The 25673-nt window shown below is 37.8% G+C and overlaps 1 protein-coding gene across 3 annotated transcripts in view; it reads right to left on the bottom strand.

Annotated features, from left to right (window-relative positions):
• IPO11 (importin 11) overlaps nucleotides 1-25673 on the bottom strand; it is a 211150-nt gene that overhangs the window by 6574 nt on the left and 178903 nt on the right. For all 3 annotated transcript variants that reach the window (XM_036279398.1, XM_036279399.1, XM_036279400.1), the window contains 2 exons: nucleotides 14427-14522; nucleotides 11628-11712 (listed from right to left, as the gene is read on the bottom strand). In XM_036279398.1, the coding sequence (XP_036135291.1) occupies nucleotides 11628-11712; nucleotides 14427-14522 (181 nt within the window). The remainder of the gene's footprint in view (nucleotides 1-11627; nucleotides 11713-14426; nucleotides 14523-25673) is intronic.

Below are 25673 nucleotides of genomic sequence, written 5' to 3'. Positions count from 1 at the left end.
TATTTTAAAAAATCCATTCTGAGAATAAGTTTCCATTAGCTGAGAGCTGCATGTATAATCCCTGATGTTATGTTGTACGTGTTCTTATCACTAATGTTGCATATTTACTCCCCTGCCCCTTGATTGTGGAGGTCAGGGGAGCAGTAGAGTTTTGGCTCAGGTCCACCCCACAGTGGGCCCACTGGGATGCCCATCCTGTAGTTATTTCCCAGGTCCAGAATGCATAATTGGAATAGACATACTTAGCATCTGGCAGAATGTTTGCACTGAGTTCTAGGTTTCCTAAGATTGATGTTTTTCTTTTATTCACATCTTGAAATGACTTCTGAGTTTATTTAATTTTCATTCTTTCTTGTTTAATAATAAAATTACTTAAAGCTATGAATAATGTAGCTGTACCAATGTATTTTTATGTATAATACTTTCACTATATGGAGTATTTCACCTAATTCAAAATTGCAAACTTCTCCTTTAAAATATTATTTTAAAAACTTTACATGACCACCCTGGCCAGTTTGGCTCAGCAGTTAGAGCGTCGACCCACGGACCAATGACTTGTGGGTTCGATTCCTATCAAGGGCATGTACCTCGGTTGCCGTTTGTCCCCGACCCTGGTTGGGTCGGGTCATGTGACACGGAGGCAACCAGTCAATGTGGCTCGATCACATCGATGTTTCTCTCTGTCTCTCTCTCCCCCTCCCTCCCACTCTACCTGATGATAAATGGAAAAATATCCTTGGGTGAGGAATTAAAAAAGAAAAAAAAAAAAAAAACTTTACGTGACCAATATTTTTCTCAACTTTTGTTTAATTTCTAGTTTTACTTCACTTTAGTCAGAAATGATGACCTGTACTAATCCTACTCTGAAAAATGAGAGGTTTTCTCTGTAGGCCTAGAATATGCTCAGTTTTAATACATGTTTGTGAACATTTAAAAATGTATGTTATATTTATAGGGTAGAATTTTTATTAAATTTAATTTACTGATTATATTATTCAGATATGACATCACACACCCAACTAGGAGATCATCTTAGGGTCAACTAAGACTACCATAAAATATACTTAGCATCAGTTTATTCAGAAGGTCACTGGATGACATGGTATCACAAAACAGAAATGTATAGGAAAAGAGGATACATTTTGCACCATGAAGAATTTTATGATCACAGGTGCATTTTTAAATCCCTATTAAAATATGCTGCCTTTAGAAATTACCCTTTCAATGATTTATGAAAGCATTTCTACTACAAATTTTAGCGGTAAATTAAGGTCAATTTCCAGCAGTAGAATTATCTCCTTACATAAAATAATAAACTTTTTAATATATAACTAATTCATAAACAAGAAAAAGATACCCTCTTTTCATTCATCTTATCATCACCAAAGTAAAATTACTATGTAACATAGTGTAATAGGATATTTAAGAGTGTGTTATCAATGTTATTGAAATAGACAACAGTCTGCTAGTTATCTAAAGATGCTACTATTAGCAATTCCTTTGATCCTACAACTTTCTTCTCAGAAATACTATTCATATGTACCCATTCTGTGAGAAAATGTACCATAAAACCAAATACATGCCATAGTACACTAATCCATTTATATGTAGTTTACAGGTGATATAGAGAATGTTAGGACGATGAAGAGAAACAGCAAGAAAAAAATCAGATGAGATTTCTATTTGTAGTCTAAATGTCATCTTTGGATATGCTGAGTTTTGTGAATATCATTTACTTCTGCCTATAGCCTTCTTAAAGGGACTGAGACCTCTATACATCATAAGGGTGAGCCACTGATAGGAAATTCTTGTTTCTTTCTATCTCATTATTGTTCCAATTGCCTCTGTGATTTCAAGTGAAATCACTGAGCAAATCTTATGAGAATCTCAAGTTCTTGATAAAAGGCTCTAACAAGGTCAAGCTAGCAGGTAAAGGACTGAAAAGTATAAGTGCTATAAATAGAAAATGCTGAAAGAGAATTTATAAAGGCAAGAAAGGTAAATAATGATTCAGTCAGTGATCTCAATTTATTTCAAAAACTGGGATTATCATTTCATCAAACTGTAAACTATCAATAATTTATATATATGATAGAACATGAGAATGAAAACTTTCCATCATGACCATCTGCTGATAGAGCAAAATTATTAAGGAAATTACTATATTTTAAGACATGCACTAAGACTCACTATTTCTGGGAAGAGAAATACTGTTCTATGGCTGTTTAACCTAAATTTACTAGAGTACTTGGAATGATCTCAAACATGATTTAATAAACTACACTGTGCATTTACTTTAATAGGCAACTTGGCACAAAACAAAGGAACAACTCCCCAGCATTGCCTCCAATTCTAAATTACCAGTGGAAGTCAAATGGAAACTCTCAAAGAACAAAGCATTGTGATTAACAAAGATGGAACACTATGACAAGTATTTAGAAAACAACACAGTTAAAGCATTTCAAAATATCTGTCCATTTATTTACCTTTCATTGTTGGAGTTACTTAAGTCTCAGAAAACTAAGCCTATCAACATTTAGTTCACATAAAAATGGAGTAACCACAATCACCATGCCTACAATACCCTTGGGATTTAAGACCATAAGTGAGTTTGTACTAATCTCTGAAAATTACATTTGTCTTTTGTTCCAGGACTAAATTCAGTGAAATGAGAACAAGCAGTTTTAGAACCAATTACAAAACAATTAGTTAATACCGGTAAAGGCCAGCTCTTTCCTGAACAAAGGTCCCCTAAATCTCCAGTAGATAGCTTTTGTTAAACTAACTTACGGTTTTAAGAAATTTGTTACCACTAGCATCTAATTCTTCCTCATATTTTCTTCATTTGACTCTGAATCATGGTAGTACACTTCAGCTTTTGATGTAATGCCAGGTCTTTACTCATATCACACAGTTAGGCCGAGAGCACAAAGAAGCAATTGCTTTCAATGCACTGCTCCAAAAACAAGCTGGGATGTTATCCGATTGTCCTAAGACCTATTCTAAAGAAAAATAAACTTGCAATTCTTAGCATTAAGAGAGCTACAGTCTTATGCCTCTGACTTTCAAACAATACTGTTTTCCAATATGAATAACTCTTTCCCATGTTAGACTGAGATTTTTTAATAATTCTTTAATAAGTGTTCAGTTTATTTTAAAAATTATATAATGCTAAATTTTTAAGTAAAATATCTTCAGAAACATCAGTATTACAATGCATTGCTACAACTAAACTACAGAACAACCATCATTAAAAAACACCTGAAATCAAACTGAATGGAAGTCCTACAACAGAACTAAATAGAAGCCACATCAAGACTGGTAGGAGGGGCGGAGGCTCGAACGGGCTGGCCCCACACCCACATGTGGTGGATAAAAATCAGGAGGGATGCCCTGGCCGGTTTGGCTCAGCGGTTAGAGCGTCGGCCTGCGGTCCTGAGAGACCCGGGTTCGGTTCCCGCTAAGGGCGCGTACCTTGGTTGCAGTTTGTCCCCCGCCCTGGTCGGTTGCGCGGGTGGCAGCCACTCGATGTGTTCCTTTCACGTCGATGTTTCTCTCTCTCTCTCTGTTCCTCTCTCTCCCTCCCACTCTACCTGAAGGAATGTCCTCGGGTGAGGATAAAAAAATAAAAAAATAAAAAAATCAGGAGGGACACCTTGGCTGGGAAGATCCTTCCTGAGAATTGAGGGCTTACCGTCCCACACCAGGCCCCTCAGCTCAGGGTTCCAGTGCCAGGAAGAGAAGTCCCCATAACTTCTGGCTGTAAAAACCAGCGGGAATTGAGGCTGAGGCTGCAGAAGGCCCAGGCAGTTCTTACTCGACCCGCTCCAGCATGGGGGAGGCAGCTTGAAAGGCACCAGAGACATACGGGGAAGAACTGAGCTGTTTGGCATCCAGGCAAGGGCTGGAGAGGCAGCTTTCTCCTGAACAGCCCTGCTGGCAGAAGCCTTTGTTCCTTTGGTGAGCCTTCCCCTAGGAAGCCAGCAGACAGGTGCCATATCTGGACTCCAGTGACCAGGCTCACACTGTTTGCCCTGCCCTGGTCATTCCCTGAGGCCCTGCCCCACCCCACTTTTGGGCCCACCCCAGCTGTTTCCAGTGGCTTTACCACAGGAATAGCCTGTCTTGGATCCTGCTTTGGATTTTCCTAAATTCTTTCAAACAAGCAGCATCCGGCCTCAGCAAGCTCCATACCTCTCACTAAGTGACCCCAGACCCAGAACTAGGAGCCACCAGCCTTGGTTCACAAGTTAGTTTTGCCTGGTACCTCCAAGCCCAGCACAAGAAGCAGCCATTGGCAGATCACTTTGTAGCTTATGCCGGGTGGCCCAGAATAGAACACAGGCAGTGGCTGACCTTGCCCCAGAGCCAGGACACCCAGTGGACAGTGTCAGACCACAGCAAAACACCACCACCCTACCACCTCCACAAGTGACACACTCAAGGAGTGGACTCAGTGTGTACCAGAGCCTTGCTGAAGTAAGTCTTGCTCTGTGTGGTGTCCCCTGCACACCTGGTCCTCCAAGGCAGTCAGAGATCAGTGGTCAGTGAGCACAGCCGGTCCTTGCAGCTGAACAACCTGAGTAAATCCCTCCCGTTGACATGCCAACAGCAATCAAGGCTCAATTACAACAGAAGGGTATAAAGTCCACATGAGGGGTGTACCTCAAGGGCCCAGCTGGGTGACCAAGGAGGCTGTGCCACTGGACCTAACAAAACACCTACTATAATACGCCACCCTAGGAAGAAGCCCAGGAGACATAGCAACTCTACCTTATACATAGAAGCAATCACAGAGAAGCAGCCAAAATGAGAAGACAAATAAACATGCCCCAGATGAAAGAACAGAACAAACTCCAGGAAAAGAACTAAACGAAATGGAGATAAGCAATTTAACAGATGCGGAGTTCAAAACACTGGTTATAAGAATACTCAATGAGCTTAGTGAGGGCCTCAAGAGAATAAAAAAGGACCAGTCAGAAATTAAGGATGCTCAGTCAGAAATGAAGCAGGCACTAACTAAAATAAAGAATAATTTACAGGGAATCAATAGTAGAATAGGTAAAGCCAAGAAGCAAACCATTGCTTGATTTGGAATATAAGGAAGCAACAGCAAAAAGAAAAAAGAATCTGAAAAATGAGGATAGTGTAAGGAGCCTCTGGGACAACTTCAAGGGTACCAACATTCATAATATGGGGGTACCAGAAGGAGAAGAGAGAGAAGAAGAAATTGAAAACCTATTTGAAAAAATAATGACAGAAAAATTCCCTAACTTGGTGAAGGAAACAGACATACAAGTCCAGAAAGCACAGTCTCAAACAAGATAAACCCAAAGGGGTCCACACCAGAACACATCATAATCAAAATGCCAAAGGTTAAAGACAAAGAGAGAATCTCAAAAGGAGCAAGAGAAAAGCAGTTCATTACCTACAAAGGAGCTTCCATAAGGCTGTCAGTTGATTTCTCAAAAGAAACTTTGCAGGCCAGAAGGGAGTGTAAGAAATATTCAAAGTGATGAAAAGCAACAACCTACAACCAAGATTACTCTATCCTGCAAAGCTATCATTTAGAATTGATGGCCATATAAAGAGTTTCCCAGACAAGAAAAAGCTAAAGGAGTTCATCGCCACCAAACCAGTATTATATAAAATGTTGAAGGGTTTTCTTGAAGAAAAAGATAAAAAATATGAACAATAAAAAGGCAATAAACACATGTCTATCAACAATTGAATAAGCAGAACTCATAGATACAGAAACTTTTTGTTGATTGTCAGATGGGAGAAGAGTTGGGGGAATGGGTGAAAAGGTGAAGGAATTAAGAAGTATAAATTGGTTATTAGACTGATGAACCTCAAAGGGGACGGGAAGAGATAAACCAAAGAACTTACATATATATGCATAACCAATGGACACAGAAAATAGTGTGGGGAAGGCAGGAGGAGGGCTGGAGCAGGGAGGGGGGATCAATAGGGGAAAAAGGAGGAACATCTGTAATACATTCAACAACAAAGATAGCTATAAATAAATAAATAAATAAATAAATAAATAAATAAATAAATAGTTAATGGTTTTCCTTGACAGGTTTGCTTTTGAGAAGATGTACGCCAAATGCCCATATTTGAATAAACACATTTATCTGTCAGTGGTTCTTCTACAGTGTTGCATGAAAAAGGTAGCTAACTCAGCCCCCAACGCAATCACAAAAGTACTTTTCCTCAAGATAACCATTGTCATTGACTATTACCATTTTGAAACAGAAAACATTTTAGAAATGTGTACTCAAGAGCAGAGATTTAATCAAATCAATAATTTGTACTACTTTATCAAGGACATCCTTAAATTAAAATGGCTTTAAAAAACAAAAAACTAGCTCTTGCCAGTTTGGTTTGATCCCCAGCCCTGGTAGGTAGGGGTCACGCGGGAGGCAACCAATCAATGTGTCTCTCTCACATCAATGTCTCTCTCTCTCTCTCTCTCTCTCCCTCCCTCCCTCCCTCTCACGCTTTCTGAAGATAAATGAAAAAAATATCCTCTAGTGAGGATTAAACAAACGAAGAAAACCAGGTGTATGGCAGTGAAGAATATGCCAACTACCAGTACAGCTTGCTGCTGGCTGTCTTCACTGAGGCCCAAGGGTCAGCAGTTATACCCACCACAGGTACCAAACGTCGTTCTGGCACCACAGTGTAAATGTCCACACAATGAAAAACAGCTTAGCATTATTATGAAATAACAACAGTCGGGGAACACCTAGTTATTTGTGGACTACCCTTCAAAAACTGCTCTCAAGGGAAAAATAGGATGGTATGCCCTTTAATGGAATGTCATCAAGTGTGGCTATTTTTTTTAATCTCTTCAAAATAGGAATTTACTTATGTAGAACAATACTTTGAAAGAAGCAGAAGGGAGCCCAGCCGGTGTGGCTCAGTGGACTGGACATCGTTCCATGGACTGAGAGGTCCGAGTCTGATTCCCCGTCAGGACACATGCCCAGGTTGCGGGCTTGATTCCCTGTAGGGGGCGTGCAGGAGGCAGTTGATCAATGTTTCTTTCTCATATGTTTCTATTTCTCTCTCCCTTCCTCTCTCTCTAAAAAATCAATAAAAACATATTTTTAAAAACTAAAGAAGCAGAAAGGAAAAGAAGGAATGAAAGTAAGACAACCCGCCAAGAAGACAGTCTAAGGGTCACTGAAATGTTACCTAAGTTACTGAAAATAAGTTCTCCCAAACTAGGCCACATTCTTCATCTATAAACATGAGGACTTTATTTACTCTGAATCAATGCCGCATTGCTAAGGTTTCCATGTAAACACTGGCAAAGTTACTGAACTCTTTCTGATTAAGGTTTTTAGTAACAATGCAAGTAAATAATGAAGAAATAATGAGGCTGCCTGTTTTGTAATACTCAAGAACAATACTAAAGTCAGTAGGCAATTACTCTGAAAACTCAACTAAAAACAAAAACTCAGAAGCCATTGCTTTATTTGGGTCCAAGGGCATTTTCAATAGATTTTTCCTTTCAGTGTCTTTTGATTACTATTATGTAGCCTACTGTGAAAGATCTTAACCTCTAGATTTTAAACAATTTTTTGATTAATATTTTAGCTCTGGCTGCTTCGTAATCAATTGGAGTCTTCATTATACCTCAGTTGACTTATCTCAATTCATTATTTCCTATCCTCTTGGATTGTTTTAATGTCACTTGCATGCCACTCTGCAGGTTGTAAGAGCTGAATTACTCACTGCAACTGTGTATTTCTAAGATCTGGGGAAGTTTAACATTAATTTTGAGGGTTTCACTTGTAAGGGAAGCCATGTTAAATCTACAACTTGAGATATTTACTACGTTTTTACACCGCCAGCCTTAGGTAAAGTTATATGTCCTATGACAGTCTTTTGTATGTTTCAGCATCACCTAAAAGTGAAGATAAGGATGTATATTAACAGCAGTAAACAACAGAACTTAGAGAAGAAGGTAGAATCTGAGCAAAGCATAAATAGAAAAATAAATTAACCTTCCCATTTTAAGAAACTGGCTTTGTGATAAGCTAATAGTATTCAATAATTTTAAAAATACGTATTATTGATCAACATGCACCAGAAGACAGGTTCTGTGGGCAGATATTCAAGCTCACAGAAGAAATATTAATTACAAAGATCAATGCTCTGCACCCGGTAAGCATTCAAAAATGTATATGGAACAAATACAAAAGAAAAATTGTTAGTTTTTAAGATGCTACTCTACTGCCGTTGTGTGAGGTCAAAAGAAGGAGTTGTGTACATAAGGCAGGTAGGATTATAAAGTTCCTGACTAAGAGTAAACAGAGAACTGTTTTTAAAGCAACAAAGGAGTGTGAGGATTTGCACACATTTTTAATGAAATGGGCCTTAAGGTAATCAGATTTGGCTGAAAATATGTGACAACCAACATATAAATGACAGCAAATAGGTGATATGAATAACAGTACAATTGCGTCTTTGTAAAATGAGAAGCAATCATTTATAATTACTATTTTTCAAACTATTATTTAATAATATTTAAGAATTAAATTTTTTTTTTATCCTCACCCAAGGACATTTTTCCATTTTTTGTTCACATAGAGTAGAAAGGAGAGGGAGAGAGGGAGAGAGAGAGAGAGAGAGAGAGAGAGAGAGAGAGAAATATCAACGTGAAAGGGACACATCGAGTGGCTGCCACCCGCACAACCTAACCAGGGCCTAGGACAAACTGCAACTAAGGTACATGCCCTTAGCGGGAACTGAACCTGGGTCTCTTTGGACCGCAGGCCAACACTCTAACCTCTGAGCCAAACCTGTCAAGGCAAGAATTAAGTTTTAAAGATCTAGGAGGCAGAGGAACAAAAACAAATTACTATTTACAATGGTTTTATTAGATATCAATAAAAATATTCATGCCCTGTCCGGGTGCCTCAGTTGGAGCGTCATTCTGTGTACCAAAAGGTTGTGGGTTTGATTCCCGGTCAGGGCACATACCTAGGTTGCTGTTTGACCCCCCAGTATGGGTGTGTACAGGAGGCAATTAATCGATGTTTCTCTCTCTCATATTGATGGTTTTTTTTCTTTCTCTCTCCCTTCCTCTCTCTCTAAAATCAATAAAAAAATATGTCCTTGGGTGAGGATTAAAATAATAATAAAAATAAAGTATTCATAACAAACAATTTAGAACTATCCGATTTTCTTGTTAACAAATCAGCGTCTGAATAGGTTGGCTTTTTCCTATTACCTATCTGCAAACTTTAAAGATCACTATGTATGAAAGGCAGATGAGAACAATAAAATCATTTCAGCAATTCTAAAGGGGAAAAAATCAGAGAGCAAACCATAAAGTAAAAAATGTGAATACTTTTTTTGTTAATGACTATAAAGCGTTCAAGCCTATACTTTTGTAGTTTCATTGAAGCAGTAGCATAAAAAGTATCCATTAATATTATAAGAAAGTAAATCTGACAATCAGTATAATAGATTTTCAGGAGTCACCCATGATACTGTTATGAATTGAATATGTGAATATTTCACATTGTCCTTGAAGAAAGAACAGAAAAAGATGTTATCTGCTATTGTCATCAAAATAAAATTTGAACACTTTACAAATTAAGGATTAAATAAAAACAATTTTTATTTTCAATAAAAATTTGTCCCAATAAATTATTTTAGTAATGTGAAAATAATAGTTCTCTTTCAGAACTTTATTTTATTATTATTTTTAAAATATTTTTTCTTTATTGATTTTGGAGAGAAAAGAAAAGAGAGGGAGAGAGAGATAGAAACACTGATGAGAGATAACATCAATTGGTCACCTCCTGCAGGCCCCCCACTGGGAATGGGGCCCACAACGTGGGCATGTGTCCTGACTGGGAATCGAACCAGAGACCTCTTGGTGCTCAAACACTGAGCCACACCAGCTGGGCTCTTTCAGAATTTTAAAGAGGCTGCTCTGCTATAGCTTTTGCTTGCATTGTTTCTAAAGACAAGCTTGCTATCATTTTTCTCTCCTTTCCTCTCTACATAAATGAGTCTTTTCCCCCACTGACTACTCAGAAGATTTTCTCTTACACTGGATTTAAGTGGCAATGTGAATCTGGTATGCCTTGGTACAGTCTTCTTGTTTTCTGTGCTGGGAGTTCTCTGAGCTTCTTGGATCTGCGAGTCCATAGTTTGCACTAAATTTGGAGAATTATTTTTACTATTATTTCTTCACATATTTCTTTTAGTTCCCTCTTCTCTCATTTGGGAACTTCAATTACCTAAAGCTATCCTACAGTTCTTTTTTTCTTCCCAGTCTTTTTTCTCTTTTATTTTGCAGTTTCTACTGCTATGTGTTCAAGTTCACTACTCTTCCTTTTGGAATACCTAATCTACATCAATCCCACCAGATATTGTAGGAAATTAACATCTCTTGTCTAAAGTATGTATGATATGGGGATATTATAGTTTTTAATCTCTAGAAATCTTAGTCTTTCTTAAATACCTTCCAAGTGTCTACTTGACATACTCTTTTTCCTCTAGCTTCTTAACATCGAGAACACAATTATAAAAACAAAGATTTTTTCCCCTACCAATTCTATCCTGTGAGTCTTTTCTTGAGTAGTTACAATTAATTTCTCCCCCTCAGTCTAGATGATACAATCACTACTGCTATCCACTACCAAAGCAGCTACTAAAATGCAGGCACCAACTCTTAGGGACCACTTTAAGACAACAATAAGAGTGAGTAAATCAAACTTTCAATTATTTAACCTTGGAACCAAGCAGCTATATAGCTGCTAGGGAGATGATATCTAGCATATAAGCAAAGTGAAATGGATCAAACTTAAACACAGTTCTAAAGAAGGCAGTGTAGTATTAGCTGCATGCTGAGGAGCGACTATCATGAGCAGACCGAAAGAACAGTAACAGCTAGCACTCACATGATTACTAGGTACTCAGCATTATCCTATGACCGTTTACATATTAATTCTATTGTAAGGCAGATACTGTTTTTCTCATCTGCAAATGAGGAAAAAAGGCAAAGGAGACTAGAAGAGATTCCAAAAAAAGGGGGAGGGAGCTTATTTATGTATCTATTTTATATCCATGTGTCAAAATAGGTATTTAAAAATTCAAGATTATAAATACTTTAAAGGAAAGATATTGTACATGTTTCCTATTTTCTGTTCTTTTTTCTTACCAGATTCCTATAGTGAGAAGTAATGGTTTTCAAAACACTTTAGCAGTTAATTTAAAGGCATTTTTATGAAAGACTAATGCATCTCCAAAAACATTCACTGCAAAGTTCCAGGAAATAACCTGGAATGAAGTACCTCCAGTAAGTCTCCTCAAAACAGAAGAATAAGCATTACAACTTAAATAAGATTTGAAGGTCACATGATTTCTATGAGTAAAAGAACAAACCCTCTGCTCTGCTAAGACAAGAAACAATTAATGACTTCATATCAAAGAATAAAATTAATCTGTTTCAGGAATAAACTCCCAATTTCAAAACTCAGTTAGCTTACCTTAATTTTGCAGCAGGAACTAATGAATGGACTAACAGATATTTTCAAGTCTAGGACTATGATGATATATGGTTTCTCAAATTTTTAGCAGCTACTTTTGTAACTCACCACTTTTTTCCTCTTATCCTGTTCTGTGGGTGGTTCTTCATCTTCTGTTGCTTTTGGTTCTTCAAGATGAGACATCAACATACAGCTACAGTTAAAACAATGTATTAAACACAATTTTAAGTCTTTAACATACTAAAAACAAACCCTCAAAATCAATGAGAACATTAATGTGTCTATGAACCAAAATGTGAGGAACAGCTAAACGAATCAGATTTATAAGTGTAAAAAAAAACCAAAACTATTTACAAAAAGGGCGGCACCAAAGAAAATTAGAGTATTTTACTTGAACATTTAAGGTAGTAAACTCTAAGATAATTATTTATAAGTAACTTTTCAAAAATTAATTATTTATTTTTAATATTTTTTCTTTATTGATTTTAGAGAGAGGAAGGGAAAGGGAGAGAGAGATTGAAACAATGAGAGAGAACACTGATTAGCCTCCTCCTGTATGCTCCCCACTGGGGATCGGGCCCACAACCTGGGCATGTGCCCTGACCGGGAATCCAAACGGCGACCTCCTGGTGGATGGGTCGACACTTAACCACTGACCCACACCAGCCGGGCTATAGGCAACTTTGAACCAGATACCACTTGGCAAAGCAAGGTGTATGTACCCTTTATATCTTCCTAAAAAAAAATACCTACAAAAACTTGAAAGTAATACCTTCACCACTAAACTTCATCTGTAGATTATGTATGTTTCATAACAGTAGCAATAATTTAAAATATAACATCATTAAAGCACTATTGATTATATAACATCAACTCTGTGCTCCAAATAACATTATCATTAGGCTATGAGGAACTTGTCCCTGATTGCACCTCTACCTGGAGGGCAGTTATAAATCATTTCATTCTGATTATCTGCATCACTGCTCTTCATTAGCAGAGGTAACAGAATACAGTTTCCTCTTTAGTCAACACTGGTGCCAGGGAGACAAGAAGTGAATAGCGTGTAGGTGAATCAAGTTGATGGGAATGAGCCTCACTGTTCCCTAGTTTAGAATAATGGACTTCAGTAATTAATCAGAGTCATAGGTTCCTAATCAATAAACTGTGGCAAAGAAAGTTTGGTTTCCATTATATTTTGTAACAAGTACAGGGAAAGGACAATTCCTGACTCAGTGGTGTACATAACTTTTAATTCAGGATTAAGGACTGATGTTGACACAAGAAACCTGATCAGGTTCACTCTTACAGGGGATACGAATGTCCTATTTGTCCTATAACCCATGATTAAAAATAGTTCTGGACAACTGCCTATAACCTAGTCAGTGCATACTGGTGGATTAATTCAATTAAAAATGAGCAGAAGATCTTAATAGACATTTTCCAAAGAATACATACAGATAGCCTACAATTACATTAAAAGATGTTTAACATCACTAATCAACAGGGAAATGAAAATCAAAACCACAATGAAGTGTTGCTTCATGCCTGTTAGAACAGCTATTATCAAAGAGACAAGAAATAAGAAACATTGGCAGGATGTGGAGAAAGGGGAACCTGTGTACACTGCTGATGAGAATGTAAGTTGGTGAAACCCCTATGAAAACAGTATGGAGGTTCTTTAAAAAATTAAAAATAGAACTACCATATGATCTAGCAATTCTACTTCTGGGTATTTATAAAAAGAAAACAAAAATTGGTTTGTAATCATTAAAGTTTGAGGTTTCTGCTTCATCTGAATTCCCATGTTATCAAGAGATGTTACAAGCCACACATTTTATTTATATATGTTTAATAAGATTCAACAACGTTTTATCTGCTTTCTATATTTTTCAACAAAATATGATTCGAACAGCAATCTTTCCCATTTGCTATAGATGAAAAAGCAGGCTCAATACATTACTGAGGAAAACTCAAGGCAGTCTGGAATCTCATGAAGGCCTGCCTATCATTATATGAAACATGCCCGTTATCAATTGTAATAATAAAAGGAAAGTTGAAGCAATTCTACTAACTATAAAAGGACACAATGATTGATTAAAAAAAGAATTTCAAATTAATAGTTATATATGAAATTATCAACATTCCTGATAATATGATTTTAACTAGTCTCCCAAAGAATATAATTTTAACTATTCTCTTTGGAACCAGTCAAGTACCACGTGATCCTCTAATATCTTAAAGGTGCCAGCGAAGCTAAAACTGACAAATACAAAAACAGGATGCTTACCCAACCCCCTTTCCCCATAACTGGTCTGAAAAGCGAAGACACTGTTAGTTGAAAAAATAATATATAAAATTATCTTTAAAAAGGAATTCATAGCCCTGACCAGTTTGGCTCAGTGGTTAGAGTGTCAGCCCATGGACCAGAGAGGCCTGGGTTTGGTTCCCACTAAGTGCATGTACCTCGGTTGCAGTTTGTCCCTGGCCCCGGTTGGGGTCATGTGGGTGGCAACCAATCTCTCTCTCACATCGATGTTTCTCTCTCTCTCTTCTCCCCCTTCTCCCTTCCGCTCTATCTGAAGATAAATGCAAAAATATCCTCGGGTGAGGATTAAAAAAAAAGGAATTCATATGTTAAAAGACACTAGAATTTTTTTAAAAACATCAAATCATAAAATGACAATTTAGAACAAAGAAGCCCGATTTAGAATTTCACTATAACAAAATAAAATTGATCTTAAAATCAAACAATATCATAAGCAAAATAAAAAAATCTTTTTCTTTATAGAAGACAAAATGAAAACCATTGGTATACTGTTTTTATATGGTGATAGTGAACAAAATGCATGCAGGATATAATTAACCCCAAGTATTGTCCAAGTGCAATTAATTAAATGATCCACCTACTCTTTATAAGTTCCTGTTTCAGGATCTTCTGTCATGACATCATGAAGGCCCTCCACTGAGATGTTTATAATCCCACAGAATTTATCTTGGATAACACTAGAAGAAAAGAAGGGCAAAACAGTTTAAACTGGAGTATTTCAACAGGTTTTTTTGTCCCCCCCCCCCAATTATCCTCTTGACCACAAAGAGAAATTTTAGTTCTAAAATACAAAAGAAAACTTTGAAAATATATTTCTTAAAGCAGAAATTTTACCTTGCACATAACATAAAAATATCTTTCACTGATTATCAGTGTGCTTAAATACTAGAAGGGTAGATTAGATAGGAAGGAGATGCTTTAATATTCTTTAATTTATTGCAATAGTCTTGTGCTGATTTTATAACTAAAAAGGTAAAGATACAAAAGTGTTAAAGATTAAAAATCTATACTCTCCTAAAAACACTATCACGAAAAAGAAAAGATAAGCCACACACTAGAAAAAACATTTGTAAAACATGTACCTGACAAAGGACTTGGATCCTGAATACATAAAAACTGAAAATTCAGCAGGACAACTCAATTTAAAACGGGCAAATAGCCCTGGCCGGTTTGGCTCAGCGGTTAGAGGGTCGGCCTGCGGTCCTGAGAGACCCGGGTTCGGTTCCCGCTAAGGGCACGTACCTCGGTTGCAGTTTGTCCCCGGCCCTGGTCGGTTGTGCAGGTGGCAGCCACTCGATGTGTTCCTTTCACATCGATGTTTCTCTCTCTCTGTTCCTCTCTCTCCCTCCCACTCTACCTGAACAAAAAATGGAAAAATGTCCTCGGGTGAGGATAAAAAAAAAAACAAAAAACGGGGCAAATATTTTAACAAAGATTCCACCAAAGAATATATATAGATACTGTGTATCAGTACCTAAAAAGATGCTCTGTATCATTAGTTATCTGAGAAATACAAATCAAAACCACAATGAGAATTTAATTAAAAGTAAAATTAAGCCCTGGCCAGTTTTGCTCAGTGGTTAGAGCATCGGCTCGCGGACCAATGACTCATTGGTTCAATTCCAGTCACGGGCATATACCTTGGTTGCAGTTTGTCCCCAGCCCTGGTCAGGGTTGTGGGGGAGGCAACCAGTCGATGTGTCCCTCTCACATTGATGTTTCTCTCTCTCTCCCTCTCACCCACTCTGTCTGAAGATAAATGGAAAAAATACCCCTGGGTAAGGATTAAAAACAAAGTAAAATCAAGATAACTGATGAGACCAAGTGCTGGTGAGAATGAGAAACAACAGGACCTCCTATACATTGGTGGTAAGAATAAAAAATGGCATATCCATTTAGGAAAACATACAGGCAATTTTTATGAAGTTAAGCACTCTCCATATAACAAAGCAATCCCATTCCTAGATATTTACCCAAGACCAAAACAAGTATCCTCAGGTCTATATGTGAATATTTATGGTAGCTTTATTCATAAAAATCCAAAACTGCAAATGATCCAAATGTCTATCAACTAGTGAATGGATAAACAAACTGTGGGACACTTACTCGATGGAATAGTAGTCAGCAATAAAAAGGAACAAACTACAGACACATGAACCAATCTGGATAAATCTCATAAACATTACTCTAAGAAATAAAATAGACTCAAAAGGCTACATATTGTATGACTCTATTTATGTGACTTTCTGGAAAGGCAAAATTATTTATTTCATCAGTGGTTGCCAGGGAAAAAACACAGGGGAACTTTTTGGTGTGATGGGAATAGTCTATATCTTGAGTGTGGTAGTGATTACACACTGTACATTTGTCAAAACTGCACGCTTAAAAGGTTTTACCATATGTAAACTATACCTTAATAGACCTAACTTTAAAAAAGTGAAAGTATATACCCATCCACTGGCACACTAAAGTATACTATTTGATTTTAAAACTAACTGAATAAATGATAACTTTTGTCTCCAGGGAACTTATTATATCTATCAGAGACACAGTGTGTTTCTTATACTACATTAACATTCATAACTAATTTTTAAATGTTCAGTAAAGCGGTTCCCAAGGTCATCGCACTATGGGCCACATTCCCACCTTTATAAAGTCAAAACTCTTTGTACATTCAAGTGTGATCAGATTTTAGAAAACTAAATCACATGAGCAAATAATTACCAGTTGATAACATTTTAATATGTTTTAATCTGCATATAACACTCTAAGGTAGGAGTATATATTCTTGATCTTACTATATTTCCTTTATAAAAAACAAACAAACAAACAAACAAAAAACACTAAAAAAAACTTTAAAGAAACATGCATATGGTCTACCTTATTAGATCTTATTGAGAAACACCCTGAAATAAACATTTAAAAACCAAAAGTTGACACTGGAAGTTCAGCTGCTAACTGTGCAATCCTACCAACGCTAATGCATTCCTCTAGGCATCGGTCTCTGTCAGTGAAACGAAGGCTGCATCAGGAAGGGCAAACGAAGCCATCTCCCCTCCTCACTGCAGTGATTCACCACTGACCCAGCACAGCGTGCTGCGCAGGCAAGGCCCGGGCTGCTGTTGGGCGGAGCACATTCTGGACGGCTATCAGCCACTAATCTCAATTAGCTGAAAAAGACAAAAGCCCTCTAGACTACAGCTTCCAAGGCTCTTTACAGGGTTTTGTGTCAATATTATTTAGGAAGAATCCACTCAGGTGGCTGCCTTCTCTAACTGACATCACCTCCAAGCACCAAGAAATTTCTTAAGAAATCAATGGAATTTCTGAATGCTGTATATTTTCTCAAAAGACTGACTGAATTTTCCTAACAAATACCTAACAACCTGAGAGTGACCATGTTCTACACTATGTGGGTGAATGTTAATTACAAGGGAAAAGTGTTTTAGAAATAAAAATGGGTATAATTTGACAGCCAGCTTATTATTTTTTTTTTTTTTATCCTCACCCGAGGATATTTTTCCATTTTTTGTACAGATAGAGTGGGAGGGAGAGAGAGGAAGGGAGAGAGAGTGAGAAACATCGACGTGAAAGGGACACATCGAGTGGCTGCCACCCGCACGACCAACCAGGGCCGGGGACAAACTGCAACCGAGGTACATGCCCTTAGCGGGAACCGAACCCGGGTCTCTCCGGACCGCAGGCCAACGCTCTAACCGCTGAGCCAAACCGGCCAGGGCGACAGCCAGCTTATTTGATTATAGGTTTTACATAAAATTATCATACTGACCAATGTTGGTGCTATCCGCACAGGCACATATGTTTCTGAGGAGCAGGTAAGAAGTTATATCTTTGTTATATGTAATTATTAAAAAGTAATTAGCAATATGCTAAATTAACTAATTATACAGCAATTCTAGAACATTAGGCCTCAATTCAGACATGTTCATTCACAAGACACAGTCTTCAATGCTAAAAACAGATTTTGATAATCAGACTGCCTCACAAATAAAATAAACGTTGCACAATTCCTGACAAAAGCAGTAACTTTGCCCCTTTCTCATAAATAATAAGACTGTTTAGATGACACTGCCAGAACCAGAATAAATCTTAAAAAGTTCTGAAGAAAATTTAATGAGTTCAGGAACTTGAGATTTATATAAAGGCAAAAGACAGAATTAGTGAATGACTGACAAAAAAAGGTGTTAAAAAGTTAGAATAAAAAATAGATAATGACATTCACAGAAGCAGACTGAACACAGGCCAGAGGACATTGGTCCAACCTCTGCTCAGCCTGCCTACGCTAGTCAGGAAGACTATAGCCCTGAATAGTCCATGCTTATTCAGACTTGGAGAACTCAGTCATGTGATCACTGGAGTTCACCCGCCCCCTTCCCTCCTCTGCCTCCAGCTGTATTTCTAGCTCTACCAAGTGAAAAGCTTGGACAGAGGACTGTCTAGTAGGATAGAGGAAGGGAAATGAGGCAACCTTAGTCAGCTGTCAGTCATTCTTTTCACTGGAATGTGATATGCTGCACAGAAAAGGTCACAAGAGACAGAGTTCTACCTGGAGTCTGGGGGAGGGGGTTTACGTCCAGTAGACAGGAAAAGCCATGCTTACCCTGGAGTACCTATTAACCTGTTAACCGAGCAGCACGTATCAATACGTCAAACGTTGCATACAGTAAAAAGGGAATTCCCAGGGAATTCCCTGGTTAACAGGTTAAGTGCCAGAAGGGATGAGGCACAGACTGCAAATTCAGACAAGGGGAGAATAACTCCAGCCTAGAGTGGAAAGAATGCAAGCTGGCTTTGTATGGGAAGACTTGATTCTAGAGAAGGAGAAGGACTGAAGAAAAAGAGTGCAAAGGGATTCTGGGAATAGTAAAAGAAGTTATACAATGCTTACAAAGCATTCAAGTTCAAAAAGCACCAAAATTATGCACCTCAATTACCACTCATTAAGCAGTTTGGGAAAAGTATCCCCTAAAAAGCCACAAGAGGCTTGTACTTTCCTGGCATATAGAATGAATATTTAAAGAAAATAAGCATTAAGAAGTTATATATTCTTTTTCTCCTTTTACGAGTACTACAGATATGTTCCCTCCAAATGTATAAATGTAACATTTAAAAATGAAGCCTTTAAAAATCTATTTCATCCAGCTGGTATGGCTCAGTAGTTGAGCATCGACCCATGTACCAAGAGGTCGCCAGTTTAATTCCCAGTCAGGGCACATGCCCAGGTTGTGGGCCTGATCCCCGGTGGGGGGCATGCAGGAGGCGGTCTGTCAATGCTCCGTCTCATCGATGTTTCTACCTTCCTGTCCCTTACTCTCTCTTTAAAAATCAGTAAAAAAAAAAAAAAATTTTTTAATATATTTCTTTTACACATTAATTATGAAGTGTTGAATATTGAGCCTTTGCTCCACTTAGTCACAATACTCTCAACCATGTCTTTAACAATCTTGTTTTTTATAATATGTAATTTTTCTAAATAAAATACTTTAAAATGTGATCAGGCATTTAAAATGAAACAGAAGAAAGCTATAAACCTTCAGAAGAATGAAAATGAAAATGGGTTTGGAGGAAAAAGGATAAATAATAAAAGGTATGTACTTACATAATCTGATATATACTTTCCCTTTAAATATAACTAAGTATTACTTTCTGTTTCGTTTGTTTTTTTTAATTAAAAACACTGCAAGCATTTTGTTTTATATGTTATTGGAGTTATAAATAATACTTTGTTAGAATTCTTCTCTGTGTATCATTTTCTAATTGTCTTCTTATGTACATTCATTCAAATCTGGTGTCAGGTATAATGTGAAAAAGTGAAGGTAGCAAGAGAAACAATGTAATTTTAGATCTCATTCACACCAATGCTTACTACATGATATTATTTCACATTAACATAGCAATCTAGAGTCCTGAAAAGATTAGCTAAATTCCATGCTAGCTTCTGTAGTCCAGTAAAAAAACAAACAAACAAAAATACTCCAGAGCTAAACAAAACAAAAAATGTGATTACTGAATATTATAGACAAAACTTTACATCTTGGTGGAGTCCCATGAGCAGACTTCAAAAGACTAGCTCACAGATTAGTGATTAATAGGAGGTGTACTTACACCAGAATACCAATTAACTTATAAGGAAATGATTCGAAAAAGTGGTTACATTACCCAGGCCAACCAAACCTTCCTAATGAATAGATCACCATAGTTAAGTTCATTCATTTCAATCAACATTTTATGAGCCCATAAAGTGTGTCAGCCATCATTCCAGGCCTTGGGGATAAAAAGATGTCCACCCCCAGGGAACTCAAGAGTGGAAAGAAAGCTTCCAGTGTAGTGCACATGATTTTAAATGCACATAGGGAAGTGTGTTGCACTTTTGACCATTACCTGTTCCATGATTTAGAGGGTGAGGAACCTAAGAAACTCTGTGCTGCAAGCTTAGAAGCTCATTATGAACTAAAAGTCTGCAGGAAGGAAAAAGAAATTAAACAAATGGGATTTTTTTTTTTTGGTTTTAAATCAAGTTATGATATTCTGAATAGGTCACTGTCATTATCAGTTTCACAGGTATTTCAGACTCAATAAGTGGCACTCTAAAGTCAGAGTACTCTGCCACCTGGATGGAGCTAAAGAAGCACTGGCAGCCCTGGCCGGTTTGGCTCAGCGGTTAGAGCGTCGGCCTGCGGTCCTGAGAGAGCCGGGTTCGGTTCCCGCTAAGGGCACGTACCTCGGTTGCAGTTTGTCCCCGGCCCTGGTTGGGTTGTGCGGGTGGCAGCCACTCGATGTGCTCCTTTCACATCGATGTTTCTCTCTCTCTCTGTTCCTCTCTCTCCCTCCCACTCTACCTGAACAAAAAATGGAAAAATGTCCTCGGGTGAGGAAAAAAAAAGAAGTACTGGCAACTCCCGTCCTACTTCTCATCACTGGCCCCAGAGCCTTGACCATTCCACCTCCACTTGAAATCTTAGAATTTTCAAGTTAACTCATCTTTCACTGACTGCCCTAGGATAGATGCTTCTCCTTAAGGAAATCCCAATTTTGATAAGAACGTATTTTCATTTCACAATGTTAAATGGGATCCAACTGATTCTGTTTCTATATTACTGAGGGCTTCAAGGAAGCAAATGGGTGCTTTTTATTCCAGTCTCTTAAATTTCATTCTTTCTCCTTGATTTAAGAACTCTCAAGGGCTATCGTTCCTAACTCCTGTATCTGCTTAATCCCTTCCTGCTCTTCCAATGTTCTTCTCCATTTTCTGTTCACCTCCATTCACACTTCCTTAGTGAAGCCTTCCCGACTCACTCTTTAACCCCCTGTATGCAGTACTCTGTCCTTTGAATGTCCAGGACCTAAAACCTCTGCACTACTCATGTAGCATCTTTTACATAACCTTCTCCTAATGTCCCTTCATTTGTCATACCTGCTCTCCCCAAAATTGTAGGTAACTTGAGGCAGAGCCCATATGTTATGTAAACATTTTTATGTCCCACAGGTTACCATTATACATAATTTAAACATTCAATAAATAATCATGGGAATTAACGATCCCCAAAGTCCTTTATCATTTTCTTTCCACAATATTTTTACGTATTTCTTTTTATAATCCTTACTTAAAGATTATTTTTTTTAATTTACATTTATCTTCAGTCAGAGTGGAAGAGGGAGGGAGGGAGGGAGGGAGGGAGGGAGGGAGGGAGGGAGGGAGGGAAAGAGGGGGGGGAGAGAGAGAGAGAGAGAGAGAGAGAGAGAGAGAGAGAGACATCGATGTGAGAGAGACACATTAATTCGTTGCCATCCACACAACACCAACTGGGGCCAGGGGCAAACCACAACTGAAATACGTGCCTCTTGGCTGGAATGAAACCTGGGACTCTTCGGTCCACAGGCCGACACTCTAACCGCTGAGCCTCAGGGCTCCAGTCTTGTCTGCCTTTGTGTGTGTTTCTGTTTTTTGTTCATTTCGCAGACTCTCACCGCAACATGAAAGAACAAGAGACCTCTACCGAAGATGAGATAAATGAGGTACAGTTAAGCAAGTTAACAGAACTAGAATTCAGAGCCATGATCTTGAGGAAGCTCAACTGCATGTGTAAGGACATGAGCACCATGAGTAAAGACATAGAAATGTTGAAAATCAACCAGTTGGAAATTAAAAACCACCAAGAAGAAATGAAGAATGACACATCAGAAATAAAAAACACATTGGAAAGTCTAAATAGCAGAGTAGAGGAAGCTGAGGACCGGATCAGTGAATTAGAAGATAGGGTAGAAAAAAATCAACCAATCAGAAAACCAAAAGGAAAAAATAATTTAAAAAAAACAGGAAAACAGCTTAAGAGAACTGTGGGACAACTGGAAACGTAATAACATTTGCATCATAGGAGTCCCCGAAGAACAAGAAAATGAGCAAGGGTTAGAGAATATCTTTGAAGAAATAGTGACAGAAAACTTCCCTAAATTGGTGAAGGAGGAAGATATTCAAGTTCAAGAAGCACAGACAGCCTCAGGTAAGAAGAATCCAAACAAGCCCACACCAAGACACATAGTAATCAAAGTGCCAAAAATTCAAGACAAAGAGAGAACCTAAAAGCAGCAAGAGATAAGCAATAGGTTACCTACAAGGAAACCCCATAAGGCTTTCAGCTGACTTCTCAACAGAAACACTACAGGCCAGAAGGGAATGTCATGAGGTAATCAAGGTCATGAAAAACAAGAATCTGAATCCAAGACTACTCTACCCAGCAAGGCTATCATTCAAAATGGAAGGTCAAATAAAGAGCTTCTCAGAGAAAAAAGGCTAAGGGAATACATTAGCACAAAACCAACACTGCAAGAAATGTTAAAAGAACTGCTGTAATTAGCAGGAGAAATAGAAAGAAAAATATAACCACAACTAAACAAAAATGGTAATAAATAAGTACATATCAATAATCACCTTAAATGTAAATGGATTGAATGCTCCCATAAAAAGACACAGAGTAGCTGATTGGATAAGAAAACATGACTCATCTATATGTTGTTTACAAGAGACCACCTCACAACAAAAGACTCACATAGGTTGAAAGGGAAGGGATGGAAAAAAATCTTCCAAGCAAACAAAAAGGAAAAAACACCGGGGGTGTTAATACTCATATCTGATAAAATACATTTCAAAATGAAGGCCATAACTAGAGACAAAGAAGGCCACTACATAATATTGAAAGGATCTATCCACAGGAAGATATAACCTTGATAAACATATATGCACCCAATATAGGAGCACCAAAATATACTAAAATTCTTCTGGAGGACTTCAAAGGAGAAATCGATAGCAATACAATCATAGCAGGGGACTTCAACACCCCGCTGACATCACTGGATAGATCCTCTAGACAAAAAATTCGCACACACTCTAAATGAAGCACTAGACCAAATGGATTTAATAGATATGTACAGAGAATTACACCCACAAACTACAGAATTCACATTCTTCTCAAGTGCACATGGGACATTCTCAAAGATAGACCACATAATAGGACACAAACTAAGTCTCTACAAGTTCAAGAAGACTGAAATCATATCAAGCATCTTCTCAGATCACAATGGCATGAAACTAGAACTCAATTGCAACAAGAACATACAAAGACATTTGAACACATGTAAGCTAAATAGCATGTTATTAAATAACGAATGGGTTACCGAGAAGATCAAGGAAGAAATTAAAAACTGCCTGGAAACCAATAAAAATGAAGACACGTCAACATAAAGTCTATGGGATGTAGCGAAAGCAGTTCTGAGGGGGAAGTTCACAGCACTACAGGCCTACCTCAAAGAACAAGAAAAATCTCTAATAGACTATCTAATCTCACAACTTAAAGAACTAAAGAGCAAACAAAAAGAAAACCCCAGAGCAAGTAGAAGGAAGGAAATAGTAAAGATCAGAGCAGAAATAAACGACATAGAGTCCAAAAAAAACAATTCAAAGGATCGATGAAACAAAGAGCTGGTTTTTTGAAAAGATAAACAAGATTGATGGACCATTGGCTAGACTCACCAAGAAACAGAGAGAGAGAACCCAAATACACAAAATCAGAAATGAAAAAGGAGAAGTAACAACTGACACCACAGAAATACAAAAGATCGTTAACAACTACTATGAACAATTATATGGCAACAAATTCGACAATCTAAGCAAAATGGACAAATTTCTAGAAACACATAGTCTCCCAAAACTGGACCAGGAAGAGACAGAAAACTTGAACAGACCAATAACAACAGAAGAAATTGAAGATGTAATCAAGCCTCTCCCAGCAAACAAAAGCCCTGGCCCAGATAGCTTCACGGGGGAGTTTTACCAAACATTCAAAGAAGAACTAACACCCATTCTCCTCAAACTATTTCAAAAAATTCAAGAAGAAGGAAGCCTTCCAAACTCGTTTTATGAAGCCAGCATAATTCTAATTCCAAAACGAAAAAAAGACATTACAAAGAAAGAAAACTACAGGCCAATATCCCTGATGAACATAGACGCCAAAATCCTGAACAAAATACTAGCAAATCGGATTCAACAATACACCAAAAAAAACTATCCACCATGACCAAGTGGGATTCATCCCTGAGATGCAAGGCTGGTACAATATTTGCAAATCAATAAACGTGATACACCACATAAATAAAATGAAGAATAAAAACCACATGATCATATCAATGGATGCCAAAAAAGCCTTGAACAAAATCCAGCATCCATCTGATAAAAACGCTCAGCAATGTGGCAATAGAGGGATCATATCTCAACATAATAAAGGCCATATATGAAAGACCTACAGCAGACATCATACTCAATGGGCAAAAACTAAAAGGATTTCCCTTAAGAACAGGAACAAGGCAAGGATGTCCACTTTAGCCACTCTTATTTAACATAGTACTGGAAGTCTTAGCCACAGCAATCAGATAGGAAGAAAAAATAAAAGGGATCAAAATTGGAAAGGAGGAAGTGAAACTGTCATTATTTGCAGATGACATGGTACTATAAGTAGAAAACCCCAAAGACTCCATCAAAAATTTACTAGACTTAATAAATGAATTTGGCAAAGTAGCAGGATACAAAATTAACGTCAAGAAATCGATGGCATTCTTTTTTTTTTTTTTTTTTTTTTTTTTATCCTCACCCGAGGATATTTTTTCCATTTTTGGTACAGATAGAATGGGAGGGAGAGAGAGGAAGGGAGAGAGAGTGAGAAACATCGACGTGAAGGGACACATCGAGTGGCTGCCACCCGCACGACCAACCAGGGCCGGGGACAAACTGCAACCGAGGTACATGCCCTTAGCGGGAACCGAACCCGGGTCTCTCCAGACCGCAGGCCGACGCTCTAACCGCTGAGCCAAACCGGCCAGGGCCGATGGCATTCTTATACACCAAGGATGAACTCACAACAAGAGAAACTAAGAAAACAATCCCACTTACCATTGCGGCAAAAAAATTAAGATACCTAGGAATACACTTAACCAAAGCAATAAAAAACCTATTTGCAGAAAACTACAGGTCATTGAAAAAAGAAATAGAGGAAGATATAAAAAAGTGGAAGTACATACCCTGTTCATGGATTGGGAGAATTAACATCATTAAAATGTCCATACTACCCAAAGCAATCTATAGATTCAATGCAATCCCCATCAAAATACCAACAGCATACTTCACAGAATTAGAACAAGTACTTCAAAAGTTCATATGGAACCAAAAAAGACCTCAAATAGCCACAGCAATCTTGAAAAAGAACAACAAAGTTGGATGGATCACATTACCAGATTTCAGGTTATATTAGAAAGCCACT

The sequence above is a fragment of the Molossus molossus genome, unplaced genomic scaffold (assembly GCF_014108415.1).
Source record: "Molossus molossus isolate mMolMol1 unplaced genomic scaffold, mMolMol1.p scaffold_m16_p_3, whole genome shotgun sequence".
In the NCBI taxonomy this organism is placed as follows: Eukaryota; Metazoa; Chordata; class Mammalia; order Chiroptera; family Molossidae; genus Molossus; species Molossus molossus.
This window is presented reverse-complemented; position numbering and strand designations above follow the sequence as displayed.